This window comes from Xiphias gladius, chromosome 5 (genome assembly GCF_016859285.1).
Source record: "Xiphias gladius isolate SHS-SW01 ecotype Sanya breed wild chromosome 5, ASM1685928v1, whole genome shotgun sequence".
Lineage (NCBI taxonomy): Eukaryota > Metazoa > Chordata > Actinopteri > Istiophoriformes > Xiphiidae > Xiphias > Xiphias gladius.
Window position 1 is genome coordinate 1,114,245 of NC_053404.1, and position 20,479 is coordinate 1,134,723.

The 20,479-nt window shown below is 44.8% G+C and overlaps 1 protein-coding gene across 2 annotated transcripts in view; it reads left to right on the forward strand.

The window, feature by feature from the left end:
• The window catches only part of col11a1a (collagen, type XI, alpha 1a), an 80,995-nt gene that overhangs the window by 19,873 nt on the left and 40,643 nt on the right, over window positions 1-20,479 (forward strand). For both annotated transcript variants that reach the window (XM_040127276.1, XM_040127277.1), the window contains exons 7-28: window positions 1,064-1,162; window positions 2,950-3,234; window positions 4,627-4,692; window positions 5,010-5,051; window positions 5,168-5,230; window positions 6,844-6,918; window positions 7,036-7,119; window positions 8,299-8,355; window positions 9,589-9,642; window positions 9,760-9,813; window positions 11,077-11,130; window positions 11,244-11,297; window positions 12,424-12,477; window positions 12,845-12,889; window positions 13,121-13,174; window positions 13,270-13,314; window positions 14,482-14,535; window positions 15,501-15,545; window positions 15,989-16,042; window positions 18,325-18,369; window positions 19,210-19,263; window positions 19,422-19,466. In XM_040127276.1, coding sequence (XP_039983210.1) covers window positions 1,064-1,162; window positions 2,950-3,234; window positions 4,627-4,692; window positions 5,010-5,051; window positions 5,168-5,230; window positions 6,844-6,918; window positions 7,036-7,119; window positions 8,299-8,355; window positions 9,589-9,642; window positions 9,760-9,813; window positions 11,077-11,130; window positions 11,244-11,297; window positions 12,424-12,477; window positions 12,845-12,889; window positions 13,121-13,174; window positions 13,270-13,314; window positions 14,482-14,535; window positions 15,501-15,545; window positions 15,989-16,042; window positions 18,325-18,369; window positions 19,210-19,263; window positions 19,422-19,466 — 1,482 coding nt within the window. The remainder of the gene's footprint in view (window positions 1-1,063; window positions 1,163-2,949; window positions 3,235-4,626; window positions 4,693-5,009; window positions 5,052-5,167; window positions 5,231-6,843; window positions 6,919-7,035; window positions 7,120-8,298; window positions 8,356-9,588; window positions 9,643-9,759; window positions 9,814-11,076; window positions 11,131-11,243; window positions 11,298-12,423; window positions 12,478-12,844; window positions 12,890-13,120; window positions 13,175-13,269; window positions 13,315-14,481; window positions 14,536-15,500; window positions 15,546-15,988; window positions 16,043-18,324; window positions 18,370-19,209; window positions 19,264-19,421; window positions 19,467-20,479) is intronic.

The window sequence follows — 20,479 nt, forward strand, 5'->3', positions numbered from 1 at the left end:
TAAGGACCTTACAGTAAGGCAGCAGAGGTAGACTTTTGAGTGTGCGTATAAACATACTCAGTGTGTCAGTCCTCCTTGTGTCTGTTTAATGAGGCTGCTGCCTTCTCTCACTGGGAATGCCATCTGCTTTGAGTGTGTCTTTGCATTTCAGCATGTCTTTAAAAGGTTTGTGTACATTGTGAGATATCAGCAATATTATACTTTACATTTTGGAAAATGCAGCAAAAGCAGTCTAACCTCCATTGCTATTTTGTTGCAGTGCAGTAGCTCTACTGCAGTGCTGCTGAAAGGCAAATCCTATGTGTTTTGTTGCATCGGTCCCAGGTTGATACGTATATATATGTCCCAAATATTCTCCTGTGTGTCACGTGAAAGGCCCAGTCCTCGACTGTTGTACAACACCCTTTGCACCCGACTGTCGTGTAATCTGAAGGTGGCATTAACATGGCCAGCCTTCCAATTGTAGCCCTTGTAGTTGGTGTACATGGTGACCATGTGAAAGGACGCCATGCAGACCAACTACTGCACATGGGCTCTGACAGTTGGGATGGTAAAGACTCTGTGCAAAAGTCGCAGACTGTGCCTTCCATTCATTTCCACTTTTGAATGTTCCATGTTTGTCTTGCTGTTCTTTATCGCCGCAACCTCTTCCAGAGAAAGAAACGTAGTGTCTCCATGAAAAAGAAGAGGAGCAGAAAGTCCCTCAGTAAAACTAAGGCCAAGCCGTTAAAGTTCTTGGCTGCCAAAAAATCTCCGGCTAAAAAGTTTGCCGCTAAGAAGAAACGACAGATGCCTGGCTACCAGGCCACAGCGCCGGCACGACCCGGAGGCAATTTTAGGGTAAACGTCCATGTTCAGAAAAGACCAAATCCCATCAAGATCTTCCTGCCCTGAGTTCTGAAGGGAAAATCTGTGATGGCAGACTTAGAGCTCCCTAACCTCCTTTGTGTAGAAGTAGCACAGTCTGTAGTCAGCTTGAGAGGACCCCTAGCAAATGACCTCGGTTTGAGCCTTGGTGTTAACCCTCGCTTTATTCTTCTTTCCTTTTTTCAACATGACTCAGCTAAACAATGTAGAAGGAGATTACAATACAGACATTGACTACGGAACTGTAGATGGTACTCACACTCAGTCCCCCTTTGCCACAAGTGGACCCTATGAGGTAATTTTCATCTTCATTCTCATCTGCTTTTGAAAACCAGTGTTGGGTGTTTGGGGAAATGTGAGCAAGGAAGCTTTTACCCAAGGAAGCATCTGGTATGAAATGGGCAAACACACAACCATTCAAATCAATGGATGTGTCTTTTGACCTACTAAGATTTTGGTGTGGACGGGGAGTTTTTTAAATGTTTGAGAGCTACAACCCACTTGTTTCACTGAATACACCGTGTGGATTTAAGGGATGCATTGCATGCTTAGAAAATAATGCGGTGGACATTGCACAGGGCAAAAGCAGTTACTTTAACGATGAAACGCTCCGGGCTGTCTGGATGGATCATTACGGAGATGAGAAATGAACAGTTTCTGCCATGCATACTGTTCTGTGCGTTAGTAATTGAAAAGAAACGAGAACTGCTCTGGAAACACGTGGCTTTGACATTCACTGTGGCCCTCCAGCGAACAGAAACCACTCAGGCCTTTGGCGACGAAACGTGCCCTTCTTTACCAAAAAATATGTTTTAGAGCCAGTGCTGTTTGCCCAGAACTGTTCCCTCAGTCACAGTGGCTTGTCTTCTTTTATTACCCACAAAAAGAGTTGAGAGTTGACTGAGACTCGCAGCCTCATCCAGGATTAAAAGAAGCTGATGATGGCAGAGCCTCTCTCTCAGCCAAGGCCATTGACAGAAAAATGATACTGGAGATGATCTGTGTAACAATATATGCCCTGTTGTCCGTCACATCGTAAGCTTGGTTTTGATCACTGGTTCTGCTAATTACCTGCAAAAAAGAGCCACGATCAATCTCCTCAGGGCCGGCTATGAACGTGCATTGTCTACCGCAGCGCTTGACAAACTGGATGTGATTATACAGGAAATGTTATATATATAATTTGGCGAGATGGAGCGCTGCCAATAATAACTGTGTAATTGCATCCAGTTTGTTGCTCCCCAAAGCCAAATCCACACTGATCCCAGTTTTGAGTGAAAGAAAAAATTGCGCCAAGTGAGCGTGGCTGCGGCACTTGTGCCACATACAGAGTGTACCAGGGTAACTCACGGGCGGCTGCGAACATACTCCGTCAACGTGGATTTGTTGACCAACAAATTCACACTTGAGTCGTTCGTGTCTTGATGCACTCTGTATATCTGCACAACTGCTCCAATCTGATGATTGATTTGATCTTTGTCCAAATTGCTGCTAGTGTCATTTCAGACGTGTATTTCAGCCTTTCTTTACTGCCCGTAACAGTGTATCCTATATTATTGTTTGACGAGAAAGACAGGAAGGCTGAGATAACATCGGGTCTGTCTTGACATGTACGAATAACAAGCTTTTGATCATCAGAGTCAGTCATTACAGTAACGCTTTATTTATTCCTTTGTGTTATAATATGTCTATTCGCTGAGCTAAGGTGTGCTGTACATTTCTGTAGGATTGTAAATGCAGATACTTAATCCGTACATAATTAGCGACACGAATCAGTACTTAGACTTGAATGTCCCCGGTGACTGATAAATAGCTGCTCAATTCAAATATTCCAATTCCAATCACACAGCACCGTCAGTCCTCTAAGATAACTGAGATAAGATTGTACTTGTACTTGGAATAAATAAGGTGTTACCGTTGCTGTTTTAAATTTGTCTTCTGAATATTTTGCTGAATTCATTTGCAGTCTGCTTTAATAACATCTCAAAGTAGACCATTTGCCTCAATTGCTTAACTAACATCTTTATTTCCCCGGTTGCCCACCATTACTCCCCCCTTCTTTGCTTGGGTAACACCTGAAAGGCTGTGGAGGAGGATGTGGCCGGTGCTTATGTCACCGAGGACGCTCCCACTGCTCCGGAGCCCACCCCTGTCCCAGAAACGGTGGACAGCCCCGACACTGGTGCGGAAGCATATGACTTTAAGGAATATGACCTAAAGGAGTATGACTTGGGCCAGGTTGACAACAGGTTGTATGATTACGGGGCGTACGATGAGTATGGCAAGGCCCCGCCCAGACCCACGGCGAGCTACGATGATGAGGTGGGGCCCGGGGTCGCTGCTGAAACCGATGTTTCCGAGAGCACCGTAAGTATCGCACCCCGACCCGCCGGCCGAGGGGTGTGTGCATGAAGGGCGCGCGTTAGGCTCTCACTCTGTCCTCCTAGCTGGTTGCTTGGCATGGGAAATGTGTCATTGACATGTAGAGTGTGGAGTCAGTAAACGCATCATGTGTGATTGGTGATTTAATGACTGACAGCTGTGAAGGGGACTATGCATGCATCTGTGTTTTGTTAGAAAGGGTGTAACCGATTACCTCTTGATGTAGTGGCTCTCATTCTGGCAGAGTGTGCAGTGTGTGCACGAGCACAGAAATGATTCACACACACGCACATTATTTCTTCCAACTTCTTATCTCAGTCAACACGCCACACCGCCCCCTCCCCAACCACTCAGCCCCTTTACAAGCAGCCTGTCTGCGACATATCCCTCCCTGTATGCACAGCAAGTAGCACACGACTCTGCGTAACTCTTCACAGATGGCTTCACACACACACACACACACACACACACGGCTGTAATGAGGATGTTCTGGATTCCTCACTCCTTTCCATGCCCAAACTTCTGAACTCTGCCTTCACCTACCAACAGTCACACCCATATCCTTCCCTCCACTTTGTCTCTATGTTTGGCCCGTTTGGCCCCCGTGCTGTTTAAATTTACCCACCGTCAGAACATCATCCAACACCGTTTTGCGTCTGTGTGCCTTTGGGTATTGTTAAACTTTAGTACCCCTCTACGCACACACACAAAATCGAGGAGAAACACCTCCTAAACCTTCCCATCTCACCCCTCCTCAGCCACTGCCACTCCCCAAACACACACAGATGAACAAATGCACCTCGGTTGTCTCCAGCTATTTATTTAAATGTTAACATTTGCGATGTCGCACAAAGAACAGAGAAGAAAACACTTCACTTGAATGTGAAACTGCACATTGAAGGGCAATGTGTGTCTCTCTCTCTCTCTCTCTCTTTCTAAGAATCTAACTAGCTGCATTTTTTTGTGGGGTTTGCATGACAGTAATAACCTGGCGGTGTTGTGTAGTGTTTGAACTGGTCACCTTTAGCCACACTGCACGACGGCAATGCAATGACAGCAGTGCTCCATTTCAAGCACACAGAGTAGAGGTCCGTTCCCGCTCAGTACGACTAACATTTAGCCTTTTTTGTTCCATAATGTCAATCCCACTTTGTGTCATTCTTTACTCACTTTCTGCCTCTGACATAGCTGCAGTAGTTACAACTGAATCTATGATACTGATTGATTGAGTCAAATTTTTTCTAGCATTCACACACGTTCTTTCCACCGGCTGCACTGCCTCCCCAGTCGTCATTGCTCATCATTGCTATTCATTCACCTGTGAACTGTAACTGCTGTGTGAAGAATGTCACCTCTGTGCTCATTTTGTAACTGCAGGTTGCTGGTGCCGGAGGAGCCTTTGGCCAGAAGGGAGAAAAGGGCGAGCCGGCCGTGATTGAACCTGTAAGGCCCAAAAAGTCAATGGTGATATAAGTAAAGTGATGTAACCTGATGCCTTTTTTTTAAGCTCAAATTATTATCAAACAATTATGTTTACGGACTGAGCTGTCTCATTGTTTCCCTCACAGGGACCCTGTATTAAATTAAGTCAGCTCCTGAACTACCGCTTTACAGTGTTACTTCTTTCAAGACCCTTTTTTAAAGCACTGCCTTTTAAAAAAGGGTCTGGCCATTTGTCGACTCGTCCTAAACTTGCTTGAAGTACTTCTGCTGCACAGGTCAGCATTCGTGGTGTGAAACAGTGTGATTGTTTTTTGAAGGGCATGCTGATTGAAGGACCACCAGGGCCTCCTGGCCCAGCTGTGAGTATATTGATTTAAGTCAGTGTTTTGCACCTGAGCGTAATTATACACCATTGTAGTCAGAAGTTAATGAGCTGGCATGCTGGTGGTCTGCTGACTTAGCTTTGTATTTTCAGGGTCTTCCAGGTCCCTCAGGCCTACAAGGACCCCCAGGCCCTTCCGGAGATCCTGGTGACAGAGTGAGTTGTTTTTTATGTCCCCAAACCGGCCAAGGATTTTAATTTTTGTTTTCTGGATGTGTGTGAACTTTAAATGTAGTGTGGAATGGAAGGTGTTGCATCAGATGATGGTGCAGAGGTGTAGCAGTAGGTAAAACAAGTTTGTACAAAGAAATTCCTCGACTGAATCATATTAGTAATTGCTTGCGTGCACTTATATTGGTACTTTTTCATTTTACCTCACTTCTTAGCAGGAAGTGCTGCGTATGTTAGAATAAAGCAACATCCTAAAAGGAACGCACCGACGCATCGGTCAGCTAACCGCCAAAAACCAAAGTGAAACTTTTGGACCACTGTCTCGGCTGTGCCACGCATGGCCTCTTAGCTCAAATTATCCTTCTGTAAGTTACATGTCATAGAATCCAGTCTCCTGCACAAAAGTCCCTATCCTGGCTGCGTAAGCTATGATGACATTCCAGTGCTAAGTTGATATTTTTTTTAGCGCGCAACACCATGGCCACTTACTGGCATCAATAGGCAGAGTGGATTTGTGACTTAATTTGTCAGGTGACCTGTGAGATAGTTCTGGTTGGTTTTATAAATAACCAAACGATTGTTATGCAGGTACTGCATGTTCCGAATGAAATCATATGCTGCAGTTGAAACATTTTACCATGACCAGGCAAAGCATAAGAGCTCATTACAAACCAGTATGGAAAGCACATTCAACAGCAGTAACCTTAGCAACAAATATTGCACTTCACATGATGCGCTGAGGCCGAACTAACTATGGCTTTAAAATTATTTCAAACAAACTCAGTTTATACATTAAGACCTGAAAGGTCAGGACTCGACACGTGAGTGATTTTTAACAGGTCAGTTATTATGGTCAAACTCTTGAAGGTTAGAAGATGATGAATGATATTTTCCCTGAGTTTCCCTTCATAAGAAGTATCCATATCTTTGCCCTATGTCTGTTCCACAGATATGCAACACACTCACACACACACACACACACACACACACACACACACACACACACACACACACACACACACACACACAAATATTGGCTCCAGATTTCATGGAAAAGGATGTTGGTTTTGGACTGCAGACAGTAGAGTGGTGTACAGATGGACAGGCTTAGTCTATGTGTGCTGGAGGAGGAGGAGCACATGTTAATGAAGCTGGGAAACAGCACACCTCCAGCATTTACTGCTCCAGCTGCGTGCTGTATGTGAGTGCGTGAAAGTGTGCGGGTGTGTTTGTGTTTCCTCCCATACGACTGCCACCGTTGACAGCGTATGTAGTAGCGCAGTTTCTCACAGCATTTGGATACATATGTTTGTACACTTGATTTCCAGTGATCTCCAACGTTATGAATCCCCAAAACTGAGCCCAGGTGTAAAACAAGTGCATTCATTTAGCTTTTCTGGTCTACTGAAACGTAGATATGATGACATGTGCATTACACACATACAAGCAGCTGTCTGAATTTTACTTTAAATGATTACTGAGGAGCCACTGGAGGAAGAGGAGATCTAAATCTTCATCATCTAGATATCTTTTTTAAAATTTCCTTTATTCTCGAAATGTGTCACATTTAATCTTAAAGTTGCTCTTCTGTGTTGCAGGGTCCTCCTGGTCGGGCTGGTCTGCCTGGTGCTGATGGTTTGCCAGGGCCCCCTGGTACCATGCTGATGCTGCCAGTAAGCGCTCAGAATACCAGAACCTTTTAGCTCCATAGCCAGGCCAATTTAATAGCGACGACAAACAGAATGAGCGACTTTTTTTAATGTCTGTGTGTGTTTGTGTGCGTTCAACAGTTCCGTTTTGGTGGGGATGGTGAGAAGGGTCCAGTGGTGTCGGCCCAGGAAGCCCAAGCCCAGGCCATCCTCTCCCAGGCCAGAGTAAGTAGACAAGGGCATTAAAGAAGCCAGACCCCCGCCCCAGCCCTGCTCCCTACACACACGGCTGGAGGGGAAAAGGGGGGCAAGGATGAAGGAGACAGCATTTTGGTGGGAGGTGGAAAGGGGGGGGGTGCTCTCTGTTTCGTTGGCCTTGCAAGGCTAAAAGGAGACATGCCGAGCAGGCTGAAGAGCGACAACATAAAAAAGGCCACTTTGAACAGATGGACAGACAGGAGAGACTGTTAAAAATACTTTAGGGGCTCTCGACCTGCGGGTGGGCTAAACCAGCAGGTGTAGAGAGTGTCTCTGCGTGTCTGTGGGGGAGGGAGCTGGGCTGCTAGAAGAAAAGCCAAAATCTGGACTGAGTGTATAGGAGACCTGTTGGGATCTGCGTGGTATCCCACATTAATTACACCCTCAGTCGCCACAGGGAAACGAGAAATGAAAATGTGGAAATATGCACGTGCGCTCACTGCACCATTAGGCAGCACACTCGAATCGCAGTCAGAGAATATCTACTGTATGGAAATGAACCAGAGGCGGCACAGACACGGTGACTGTCATGTATACTTTGCCCTATGGAAAGGATGAGGGATTTGTTACACAGTATGTGAGCAGAAATGCACAACACTGGGAGTGAAGAATCTATTGTGTAAATCTTTTCATGTCTTCGGTAGGGCAGTATCTATATCTCTGGATAAGGGAAATGCAGAACATGTGCGAAGACGTAATAGAAAGAGGGGCAGTACGTCTAACTACCATTTCAACAAAAAATAAAAATACGGCTGCTCTTATACAATGGTGGTTACCCTCCAAGTAAAAGAGAAGACATCTCTCAATAGTGGTCATACATTGTATGGGTTCGATTTGAATTGGATTTAACCCTTTAATAGGCTCCTGCCCAAATATTTAGAAAACCAATAAAAGAAAATCCAGTCGGCATAGGACATGGACATGCAAGGACAGGAGAAAACGAGCCATAAGTAGCCTGCACAAACAAAATGCTCTGTATACAACTGGAGCAGGACATAGGATGAAAACAGTCACATGTTATATGCGCTCTATATACAGTGGGTCGATGTTCTTTTTCTCACAAAGGGATTCACAGTACATTCTTTGAATGAAATTTTTTTCTGAGTCGGATTTGACGCTGTTCTTTTCTGTGTGTCTGCCCTGCAGCTGGCCATGAGGGGACCCCCCGGGCCGATGGGTCTGACTGGGAGATCAGGGCCAGTGGTGAGTCTCTGTTTCGTCTTCGATTTTTCCGTGGCGGCTCGTTGCTCTTCACTTTTTTGGCAACGTAACTTTTTCAACTCATGTGTTGGGTTTGCATTTGATTATCAAAGTTGTCCTATGCACACAAGATATCAATTTGGATCAATATTATGACACTTAAAGTTGCATTTCATCAAAGCTTCATGGTGTATCCCTTTCACCAGTGTTTTAGAAATAGCAAGTTTTAAGAATTTAGTGCTTAAGAGATAATCGGTAAATTTCTACCATCGTCTGTTCTGAATTGCCTGAATAAAAATGGCTTCCGTACATTGTTTGAATTTTTATATTTTCAGGACAAAACAGATTACTTGTTTTGAAATGTTGTTGCGTCAGCACGTGGTGGCTCAGTGGCCACACTGCCTGCTTCTCTCTTGGGCTTGTTGATACACGATCCACTACTTATCTGCTGGAAAAAGCCCCACAAAATAGACCAAGAATTACCCAGTTCCAAACCTGCTCTTCGCAGGCTAAAGGCCGAGCATATTGATCTGAAATCATGTGGCAATAGTCAGATACAAAGTGGAAGACGTAAGGAATCTGTGGCTTTAGTCTGCTGCAAATGTACCTTTCTAAAACTTTTCCCTTCTTGACTTTGATCACATGTTTAAAACGTGTCCTTAACTGCGAGATCACCAGCTTTGAATCCGTGCTCGTCTGCAGGCAGATTACAGTATACAGTATGCCCCGAATCTCTGTCTATACCAACAATTTAGGGTTGCATTTTTAGACTTAAGTATATGCCAAAAGACGCCCAGATGTGCAAATGTGCCCGCGTGTCTTTGAAATGTAGGCTTCAGGTGATCATTTTTATCATTGTTAGCAGGTTGACTTGGCAAACTTGTTAAAACCAATCACTGACGTGCTGGAAACAAACCTCTGCCGTCCAAATGAGCAGCAGTGTTTGTGTCAGCTGCACATAAGCCAGCATTAGAGAAAAAGAATCACCGTGGAGAGATAGAATTCACGAGGACTCCAAGGAGATCAAGTCTCGGACTCTGTTCCGGGTGGTTCGTGCATCTGTAGTCAAAGGCAAACGTGTGGATACATTTTCTCCAGATGAACACACACAGAGAATGTGCATACTAAGCTAAACATCGCCATCTGCTGTTTTCTGTACATTACTTTTTACTGAACTGCCCCTGTAGCAAACTGAATGAAAAGAGTCCATATTTGGTGTGTGTTCTCTCTCCTTAGGGTCTACCTGGTTCTCCTGGACTGAAAGGTGAAAGCGGAGACCCTGGTCCTCAGGTGAGAGAGAAGTGACGCTACTGCTATGATGCATAAAAATGTCCCTTGCCCGCTACTGTAGTCCACATCCCAGGATTTTAGTCTGCTGGTCACTAAGTGCCCCTCATGTCTGTACAGGGTCCCCGTGGCATCCAGGGGCCTCCGGGACAAACTGGCAAGGCTGGCAAGAGGGTGAGTGAACTCGCTGACCTGCTAGCCTCTCACTGCGCAGTGTGTGCGCTCACATGCCTCTGTGTTTGTTGTTGTGTGGTTGTTTGTACTTGTGGTCGCTGCTCAAATGCTGAGAGGCTTATTTCCAGTTCAACAAACAATAGCTTGATTTGTGCTTAAAGGCCTGCGCTGCCTCCAGTCCTTGGATCAATGGCCGGGCAGTTAATCTGTCTGAAAATGCCAAAATGGGAAAACTGGCCACGGATGTGGGGCACAATTAGTGTCACCGTGCAGTCACTCTGCAGAGCCAAACGTCTTGACCTAACTGGTTACGAATAAACTTAAACCAGTCATAGGCAAATTAGTAATACAAGCTCGATTCATGGGTCAATTGCGAGTCATTAGCTGAGTTTAATGTCAGGAGATGTGATAAGAGACTTTTGCTCATGGGAGCGTCACTATGTAACGCACTCATCTACCGCTGCACGGACTGCATTTTTCTTGCGTCCCCCTCTGTTCTCTGGCCTTTCAAACAGTCCTAAAAGAGGCTGATAAAGCAACCGAGCAGAAGAGATAGCAGGTACAAAAAAAGAACTGTTTAAATGTCACTGCATCAGAAGATCGCAGTCGTACCAGAACGAGGAATTTATTTTACAATTTTGTTGTGGTTTGCGTGTTTGATGTTCTTTTCAGTGGTTTTAGGAATTCTCCTCCCCTGTTGTAAACTGGTAGCGGGCTTTACGGATGATTCCCCGTCCTCCCCTGTTCCACCTCTCTACTGCTTAAGTGATGGCGACCGGTTATTTGTGTTAACCAAGAACTGTTTGCCGCTTCAGGCTCTGTACTCATTTGTTTACCAATTAAAGAAATATTTCATTTCTCCAATCAAAGGAATTTTACTAATAAGGCTTTGCACAATCCAACAAACCACCAGAACCTCAGGAAGAGTAGCTGTTGCTCTAGGAAAACCTCAAGGGAATCCAAATAAATAGACAAATAAACCTGCCCAGCTGTAGCATCACAATGTCTCTATCTGATAAAAGAGTAACATCCAAAATGAAGGGTACTTCATAATTACACTTTATAGCAATTTTGTGTAGCAATGTCACAAAGCGCTTTACAGTGATGTGTAAAACAGAGAGAGAAAAATAGGATAACAGCAAGGAAGCAGATAAAACAAAACAAAACAAAACAACCACGAAAAACCTGATCTGGTTTCTAGAATTTCCAGGTTGTTACAGTGTATAAATCTTTACGTGTGTGTTCAATCTGCCTGTTCTCAAGGGCCGCGCTGGAGCCGACGGCGCCCGGGGGATGCCCGGAGAGTCAGGTGCCAAGGTACCAAATGCCAGCGCGCAACCTCTCATGTTTACCTCACTAAATACAAATGAGAAATGGGAAGCATTGTCGTGTGCGGGCCTGGTGACATCCTCTGCTCTGCTTCATCATAGGGTGACAGAGGCTTTGATGGACTCCCCGGACTGCCTGGTGAAAAGGGACACAGGGTGAGTACAGGATGGTGGACGCAACCAGTTCTGTTCGTCGGAATCCTGCTTCAAACAACGTACAGCCGGTGACCTTCTCGAAAACAGCGCTCTAGTCCTTTACTGTTGCAGGCTCTGCTGAAGTTGTCGGATTTGAACAGTGCGAGTAATAACGAACCAGATTTATAAGGAATCCTTATGAACAACAGCGTATTGTTTTGCATGAGAAACAACTCCTGTAAACAAGCTTAAGAGCAAAGGACTATCGCTTGGTGTGGTAAGTCACAAAACTGGCATTACAACAAAATCCCCTAGTTACTGGGGATTTGTCTTCTTAGATTCCTTTGAGATTTACCAAAGGGTTGGATGTCTTTTAGACGGCAAAAGTTTTGGATGTAATGAAACAGATTTGGCTGCAGTCGGTAGCGTAAGATCACACTACACTGTCGGGTCTAAATTTCAGCGTGGTGAATGACTGACTGCGGTGTCACCAAGGGGATAACTGAATAAGAAGTTATCATTTGTTTAATTCCACTGACGTACCGGCGTTAGTCAGACTGCTGGGAAAGATTTTTGACAGGGTTGCACTGAAGCCGTTTACGCGTTTGTAGAAGGGACCACATTTTCTGAAGTAGAAGCAGAAACTACGTCACCAAATCAAAGTTGTTTGTCACTTTACTGCAGACTGCATGAGCCTGGTTCACTCTACTGGTGATTCTAAATCAGGTTTTGATTTCAAAAATGTCTCTAACCCCAAATTAATGCACCTGTGTGTGTAGTAGGCCTGTACATTTATTGTGGAAAAGTATACGTTTAAATGGCTCTTTAGATTAGGAAGATACACTGGCAAATAGCAATATAATACAGCAGAAACCACCAAGCAAGACATTGGAGTGGAGAATCAAACAGTTTCAAAGTAACCCCCGTCCACGAGAGCAACACTCTTGGTGAAAATGTGAAATGTAGGAGCCAAGAGTCTGCGGGTTGTGTCCAATAGGAAATAATTTTAAATACTAAAAAAAAAAACGCACACAGAGAAAGTATCTGAGGAGCCCATGCCTGATGGTCTTGTAAGCTCACACAATCATGAATTATCCCGACTCTGTCTCTCTTTGACTCCTCTTCGCTCTTTTATTTTCCATCTCAGGGGGAGCCAGGGCCAATGGGACCCCCCGGTGCCCCCGGAGAGGATGGACAGAGAGTAAGTAACTTAACACCCAAAGTAACTTTTAAGACAACTGCACCTAGCTGGCGTAAAGCACCCACATGGTCGTTTACATCAGCTGTGGTCCACCAGCCCTCAGGCAGCAGCAGCTGGGTGGAGACTATGAACTGGGGAGGAGGAGGAGGGTTGGTGTTTAACCTTTCCTACCCCTGAAACTCACTACACCCCCCCCGATTTCCTTCTCCCCAGCTAACTTTATGATTATGGGTGGTGATAGCTCATCTTTGAAGTTTCAGTGCCAGTATTTCCTCCAGATTTTTCTTTTGTTCAACTGACGGAGCAGCCGAACGTTTCCGGCGAAGCCCAGTTCAGTAGATTAACCGTTGTCTTTTTCTTCCCTTAGGGCGAGGATGGAGAGATCGGGCCCAGAGGATTAGCCGGCGAGAGTGTAAGGCTTATCTGATGTTGCTGTTATTTCATCATGCCACCCTAAACATTTGGGATTCCAACAAGCGGCGGCAAGATCCTCTTTAATCTGGCTTTCAACTGATCTCTGATCTCTCTTTGACAAAAGTGTCCGTCAGCGGACAGGACTGTCCCACTGAAAATGATTCATCAGTGTAATTAGCGTAGAACGAATCCCATTTTATTCTAAGTCATTGTTTCTCATTCTTCATAGGGTCCCAGAGGTTTGTTGGGACCTCGTGGTCCCCCGGGACCCCCTGGATCTCCTGTACGTACTGTCACCTTTACCATCCCTTTTTCTGACATCACTTCCTGTAATTGATACGAGGTTCACACGAGTCTTTTCTGATCTGTCCTTCTTAGGGTGTTGCTGGAGTCGACGGGCCTCCGGGTCCCAAAGGAAACATGGTACGAACACAACTTCCTCTCAGTAAACTGGGTAAAATGTCACTCCATCAGCTCCTAAGGCGGCAGAGTCTCAGGACACTGTCTGAGCCGTACGAGACTGTTTGCGTTAGTGTGGACTGTCTAGGTCAGGCTGTTGAAACCCCTTCAGGATGCACCGCTACAGCTGTGAGGTCAAAGGTCATTCCTAAGCCTCAGAGGAGCTGGGAGGGAGAGTAGCCACTTGAAAGGCAGCAGAGGATCAAGTGGTAAATTGCGGTGCTGCCTTTTTTTTTTTTGCCATATTATAAAGGAAGTAAAAGATAAGTATCACAGGATAAATACGGTTTAATGACTATTGCTGCTATTTTTAAAATTTAAAACGGCTACTGAACAAATTGCGGATTTAGGAGCAGAGACGTACCCTCCACCACGTATTTAACAACAGCCTATATTCATCTCTGTTACAATCGAGATATCCCCACCACACTGATGCCAGAAAAGGATGAACACTACATTTTCAATGTCCCGCAGAGTCAAAGAGCAAAGGTTGTCTTACTAGAGCTTCCACTTTGCTCCGATGTTCAACGCTCTGAAATCCGACAGACAGATCCATTGTTCCACGTGACGTGTTGCTTGTGTAACACAAGTCGAGTACAGCAGGTTCACAGCCCCGTTAGATAAGAGGCAGTCACATTGGAGTAGATGAGTCAGGGTAGAGGGAGAAGGTAAACCGAAACAACTTTACAGGAAGGTACTGTCACACCTTAAACAACCCTGGAACGACTGAACCTGAAACAGCTTGATGCCCCTAACGAGAGTCAGCGTACGCACTGCTGCGTTGGATCATAAATACTGTCTGCCCCACCTCCATCTTTTTCTACATTACTTATAAAGAAAGTGTACTATAAAATGTAACTGTTGCTATTTGATGTTTTATCACCGTTTTAATAAGTTATTCAGTCGGAGTGACGTATCTTCCAATAATTCAAATTTGGGGTGCACTTGGCAGCGGCGCAGCGAATAAAACCGTGTTTAGTGCCACAGTCATTGACGCCGTTGATGGGCAGCAGGTGAGCTGGAGTCCACCTGATTGTTGACACTGGCCCCGAAGTGGCGGTGTTTGGGACAGAGGATCACTCTGGAACTAGTGTTTACTGTCTAGTTTTGACAGCCTCCATCTTTTTTCAGGGACCACAAGGAGAACCAGGCCCACCTGGTCAGCAAGGAACCCCAGGAACGCAGGTAAACAAGGATAACCGTACGCCGCCCCGCCCCCCCACGACAAAAACAAAGTGCGCACTGTAGATGCACGTTGGGTTTAGGCTAAAGCAACTCTACACACAGAGGACAGCAGATTTACTTTGGCTGAAGCTCAGAGATGCATTGGGTGAATTGAATGTGCGGTTGAACAGCTTCCTTCTCGCAGCTTGCTGTGATGTTATTTATCGGTCCAGGTGTAAAAGACAGTGTCGCACTGTTTTAAGTTTGAGGCACCAAATTAGAAGTTGAACTGTCAAAAGAGATGATCATCTTCATTTCGCCTTTTTCAATTTGCTCCTCCTGGCTGCAAGGGGAGGGTGCCCACCCTTTCCACCTCTCCCTGGAGACATAAAAACTACTCACTCACACACTCCGCACACACATTTTCTCAAATATTTTTCAGGGGTTTATCTTGGGAGGGGGAATGTTTCGGGGTTGATCCATTTGAAAGCATCTTATTCATGTTGGTGGAATTCCTGCAAAGCTGCCACACAAGTTGGAGCAAGCTTCAGTACCTCAAATAACCACACGCGCACACACACACACACACACACACACACACACACACACACACACACACACACACACACATAGACACTGGCACACATCAGGTAGCCACCTAGAAAATGCATATAAAGAGCATGTGCACAAACATCTAACCAGAAGCAATCTAGATGATAATATGCCTTCAGACCCAGCTCATTACACACACACACACACACACACACACACACACACACACACACACACACACACACACAAGCTTAACATTCCTTCTCCAGCTCAGCTATTTACAGCTCCAACAAACTCTTCAGTTTATCCAGCTTGTGTGTATGTGTTTGTGTGTTTGTGTGTGTGTGTGCGCACGCGCACGTGCATATTTGAACATGATTGTTGTTGCTATAGCAACGGACTCTCATGTCTATCTCTGTATCTCTTTTTCAAAGGGTCTTCCTGGTCCTCAAGGCCCCATTGGACCACCTGGAGAAAAGGTACGTTCCCTTTTGTTCGTTATTTTTCCGTAAAATTTTTGATTAATATTAAAGCACTGTAAAAACAAACATAAAAGATAAATCTCTAACTTATGGTTTCAGTAGGAGACATTGTAGTCAGTTATCAGAAGTCATTGATCAGCCAAATATAATCAGTAACCTATTTTTCAGAACTCTCGTTATGAAGGATCTGGCTTAGGATGGTGAAATGCGTGACAGCATGTAGCTTTTCAGTCCGGCTGACTTTTGCCTGTTCAATTGAATTTGCGTAGTTAAACCAACGTCATTAGCCAAACAGACTCCTCTCTTAAATCCTACTGCAGGTGACACAGTAAAGGTCGGAAAATGTCGATACTCAGTTTGAACTCTGCACTGTAGTCTGTTGAAAGTGAATTCTGAAGCTTGTTTGTGACCTCTGACCTTGTCGTTTTCTCCTCATGCAGGGACCTCAGGGCAGGTCGGGGTTGCCTGGATTACCTGGAGCTGACGGGCCTCCTGTGCGTGCTCTTGTCACCTATATACGTACATACAGTATATCAGTATTACACACACACAAAGAGACATGACACCACTTTAGTCCTGTAACCTCCAGCCAAACCTCAGACACAGCTGTTTCTGGGACATATATGTTTGGCAGCTTATAGACACACATAACACACGCATGCTCCTACAACTGTACAGTATATGGTATAACACCAGTTTTGAATGAATGTGTAAACTGTTTTTTTTTTTTTCTCAACGCCAGTGACCTGTGTCCAGCGCTCAGGGTCCAACACAGAGCTGACCTGTGTACGACCCTTTTAATATCAAATCTGATGAACAGATATCCCCATCGAGCTACTAACAACAGTATATGGGCGTAGGACGCAGGTCAGGTAGTGCGTGACACGGTTTACTCTACAGACAGTCGCTTCATTTCTACCCATTCGAAGCCTGCAGGTCACCGGACGACCCGGCCTCTCGCCGGTGAGCTCTGTCTTAAATGTCAGCAGTGGCAATCGTCAAAGCCACGTTTCCTAACAAAAATACTCATTCGAATTCTTTAGAGTAATAACTAATATTAATGAAAGTAATACTACTAATAATAATGATAATAAACTTTAATTTATACAGCACTTTTCAAAAACAAGTTTACAAAGTGCTGTGGAGGCAAAAGAAGATAAAAACAACATGTAGATGAACATACATGGGAGAAAATATAATACATAACAACAGAATATATGTAAATAAGACAATAAATAAGTAAACTAGAAATGACGAAATTAAAAGCCAGTGTAAAACCATAGCTAATCTTCAGTAGAGATTGAGGAACGAGGACACTGAGGTTGTTTGTCTAACTTCCAGTGGAAGGCTGACGCCCTACTCCCCTCTGTCTCCAGCCTGAACCTGGGGACAGTCAACAACAACTGATGGGCGGATCTCTGGCTACGAGCCTGGTCAGCAACGCGGGTTGGGGCAATGCCTATCTGTGCCTTCAAAACGCGTAACAAACGCTTAAAACCAATTCTCAAGGCAGCAGGTAGCCGGTGCAAGGAAGCCAGAACAGGAGGAACGTGATCCTGGACTGAAAGAAAAGATCTGACCCTAGCGCTGGTCCTGAGCTGACAGGCGGCTGTCTATGAGAAGAAAAGTCTAGGTCAGAACCAAGAATCCCCTCCAGGCTCCCGGCCTGTTGTGCACAGTGCAAGCCCAGGGGAACCAAAGCCTTCACTTCGGTTCTATCTGTAGCTAAAGTAAGAGACGTTACTAAGAACGGCCACGATTTGATGCCTGCCGGGCAGGTTGCAAATGATGATACAGAGGAGAGGTCTGCTGTATTTATGGACACATGTAGCCGAGTATCATCAGCATGACAGTGAAAGGAAATGCTGTGATTCCAGTTATATCACTTATATCATTTTCAGTTAATTGCCATTTCAATTATATCAATTTATCATTTTTATTTTTGTTTAAAAGACTTTATTATAACTAAAAATCCCCATAATACTTTACCAGATGTATAATGAGGCATTTAAAACTATGAATATTAGTGTCTGCTGAAAACTGTATCGTGCAATAAAATGTGTTGACACAATGTGTTTGGTGACACACACCGAGCATTCTTGTGAAATACAGCAGAGCTGTGCCTCAGACATCTCTCAAGGCGTTTTTCATAGGCCCATTATTACGAGCCCATAATAACGGGCCCATGGGTTTTTGTTTTTTTTTTATTCCAGACCTGTAGTCGCTCATGACATTCCTCCTTCTCTGCCCTCACTATGAGAGGTGTGTAGGTTCAAGAGTCAGGCAGCCCTTGGTTCCCCTCGGGCCCCGGAGCCTGGTGATTTACAGCCCTCTAACTCAACCACGCACTTCAAATTGGAAGTGCCAGGTGTTTGCAGCTAAAGGCTTCCATATGTGTGTGTGTGTGTGTGTGTGAGGGGGCCGGTCTACCCTGCCCCTTCGTCCACCGGCGGCCGCCACACGAGTGGCAGCTGACCTGCCTCGAACTGCTACGGAGAAATCCAAATCTTTCCGGTTTTTGGCTCCGCGGACATACACAACATCAGTTACCGTTCCTTTTCCAAGGCCTCCTCCACCTGTAGATATTTGCGCTAATGCCAATTCAGGCACAGAAATTGCACTTCTCGTCTGCAGGGATGCTCCGGCGTCATAAAGCGGCGCATCGCATATCCGGATAAGGCGGATTTGTTCACGCCCTCCATTATGGTCAGGGTTCAGTTTAAAGGCAGCCTTGCAACAACCACTTTTAACCACTTTGTGACGTCTTATTTTACAGGGTCATCCTGGTAAGGAGGGGCCAGCCGGAGAGAAAGGAGCACAAGTAGGTGGATTTAATGTGTGCTTGGCTGAAAAGAGGACAAAAATGTTGTAGTGCAGAGCAAGCACCTAGACATAAGTCGTTTTTCACCCAGGTCAAGACGGTGTTTTAAAGATGTTGACATAAAGTGCAGCTCCAGATAAGTCCTGGAGATGTAGACCAACAGGACAGCAGCGTACCTTCACATGTTCTCTTCTTATTGGTCCCATTACACAACATTTTCAAGGCCATTCCTCTGTTTCGTTTGCTTCCAGCCAACCAGGTGGTAAATTTAGCCAACGAGCCCGACGACAACACGAATCACAAGACTCTAGTTAGCTGTTGAAGGAAAAATGACAATATACATTTTTCTTTACATAATTGAATGAAGCTTAAAATCTAAAGTAGACCAAAAAATAAGCATTTAAGCAAATGTTGCACGTATCAGAGAAATTGTAACTTTGACTAAATATTGTTGAGTGTTTTTGTTATTTGATTTGTTTTTGTTATTTATTTGCTCATTCAAATCAAGAAATGTTTCCTCAATCAAGCCTCAGTCATGGATGAATGGCGATACTTAATGTCACAGTCAGCTTAATGAGCGTTTTCTTTACATACTTGGATAAAGTATTTACCACTAGCCACTTTTTGATGCAGATGAAACGGAGACAATTTTAAAATAAATGACTGACACCGGTCAGTACATTTAAAACGTACGTACAACACAAACTACTCAGTTACAGTAACTGGAGCAAAGGCTGCCTGCATTTATAAGCTAATGAAGATATGCTCCACTTCTTCAGTGTTCCTTAATACTCCTCCAGCAGTAACTACAGTAGCCATACACTGTTGTCTTCTCTCCAGGGTCCACATGGTCCACAGGGTCCCATTGGTTATCCCGGCCCTCGCGGTGTGAAGGTAGGATTTCTGTTTGACCACGCCGGCATTTGAGTGACCAGCCTCCTCTGTTGTTTTCACCTGTTAAGAAAGTCCTCGCTTTCATTCTGTTGCACATACTTGTATTGTATTTCTCTTATGACCGTCATGCTAATCAAGCTCTGTTTCCTGTTCCATAGGGTGCTGATGGTGTCCGTGGTCTCAAGGGGTCAAAGGGAGAGAAGGTATACACTTGGTAACATGGGTTTAACCTGGGGGGGGTTTAACCCCCCCAGGTTTTAGCCACTCAGCGCCCAAAAGATGCACACACGCCATGTGTTAATATCCTTACAGAATAAAAGCTGCTTGTTATCAAAGATTTCTGCAGTTTTGTCAACAAGGGTCAGAGCGAGTGAATATTCTGTCTCATGACGGCACTGAGAAGAATTGACTGTGCAGAAAGGTTTTCGGATGTGGGAGATTTGCTCTTCCCGGCCTCCCGTATCGTAGCGATCCTCCCCAAGATCTCTATTTGTCTCGGGAGTGGGTTTAAAAAAAATAATTTATCAAGTTGAATCAGCAGATTTAAATCAGGCTAAATTCAGCGGGACGATTTTCTCTCAAAGACAGAGTTTTTTAAAATGCGTTTGCTGAAACTCCACTTTGGAAAGAAGGTGAAGTTTGGGAAGAGCCAGTAAATATATTCATGTCACAGCTCTTCTGTCTAAAGCTGTGGCCGCCCACCTGCACTCCCAACTTTGTTTCGACTCTTTTGAGCTGGAGAGAACAGCTGCTGCAGCCTGAAAGTACCATGCTGAGGTCAGTCGATAGCCATCTCCTGGAGACTTTCTCGGAGTGACCCTCTATCAGTTTGTGAATGTTAAGCTGCCTCGCTCGAGGCTTTTGTTTTCAAAGAACACTGAACTCCGTCACAAGTACTTTTGAAGTGTTCGACTGCGCGTGTCACCTCGTAGAATTTAAAATAAGCTGCCTTTTAATATGCACGGCGGTTATTTGAGATCGATACAGCTATGCCGCTGTATAAAATCGATTACAGTAATGTGACTGAGGGCTGTTGTTCTCACTCCAGATACAGGTATTCATATCAGTTTTTGATTGAATTCAAAAGCAGAAACCTTGAGGAGTAAGGGTTTGCTATGAATAAAGAAAGTGCCTTTGACCTCAGGTGTTTTCATGATGTGAGGTGCTGGCAACAGGCACGCTCGGTGCTGCACTAGGCAGCAGATAGGGTTGAAAA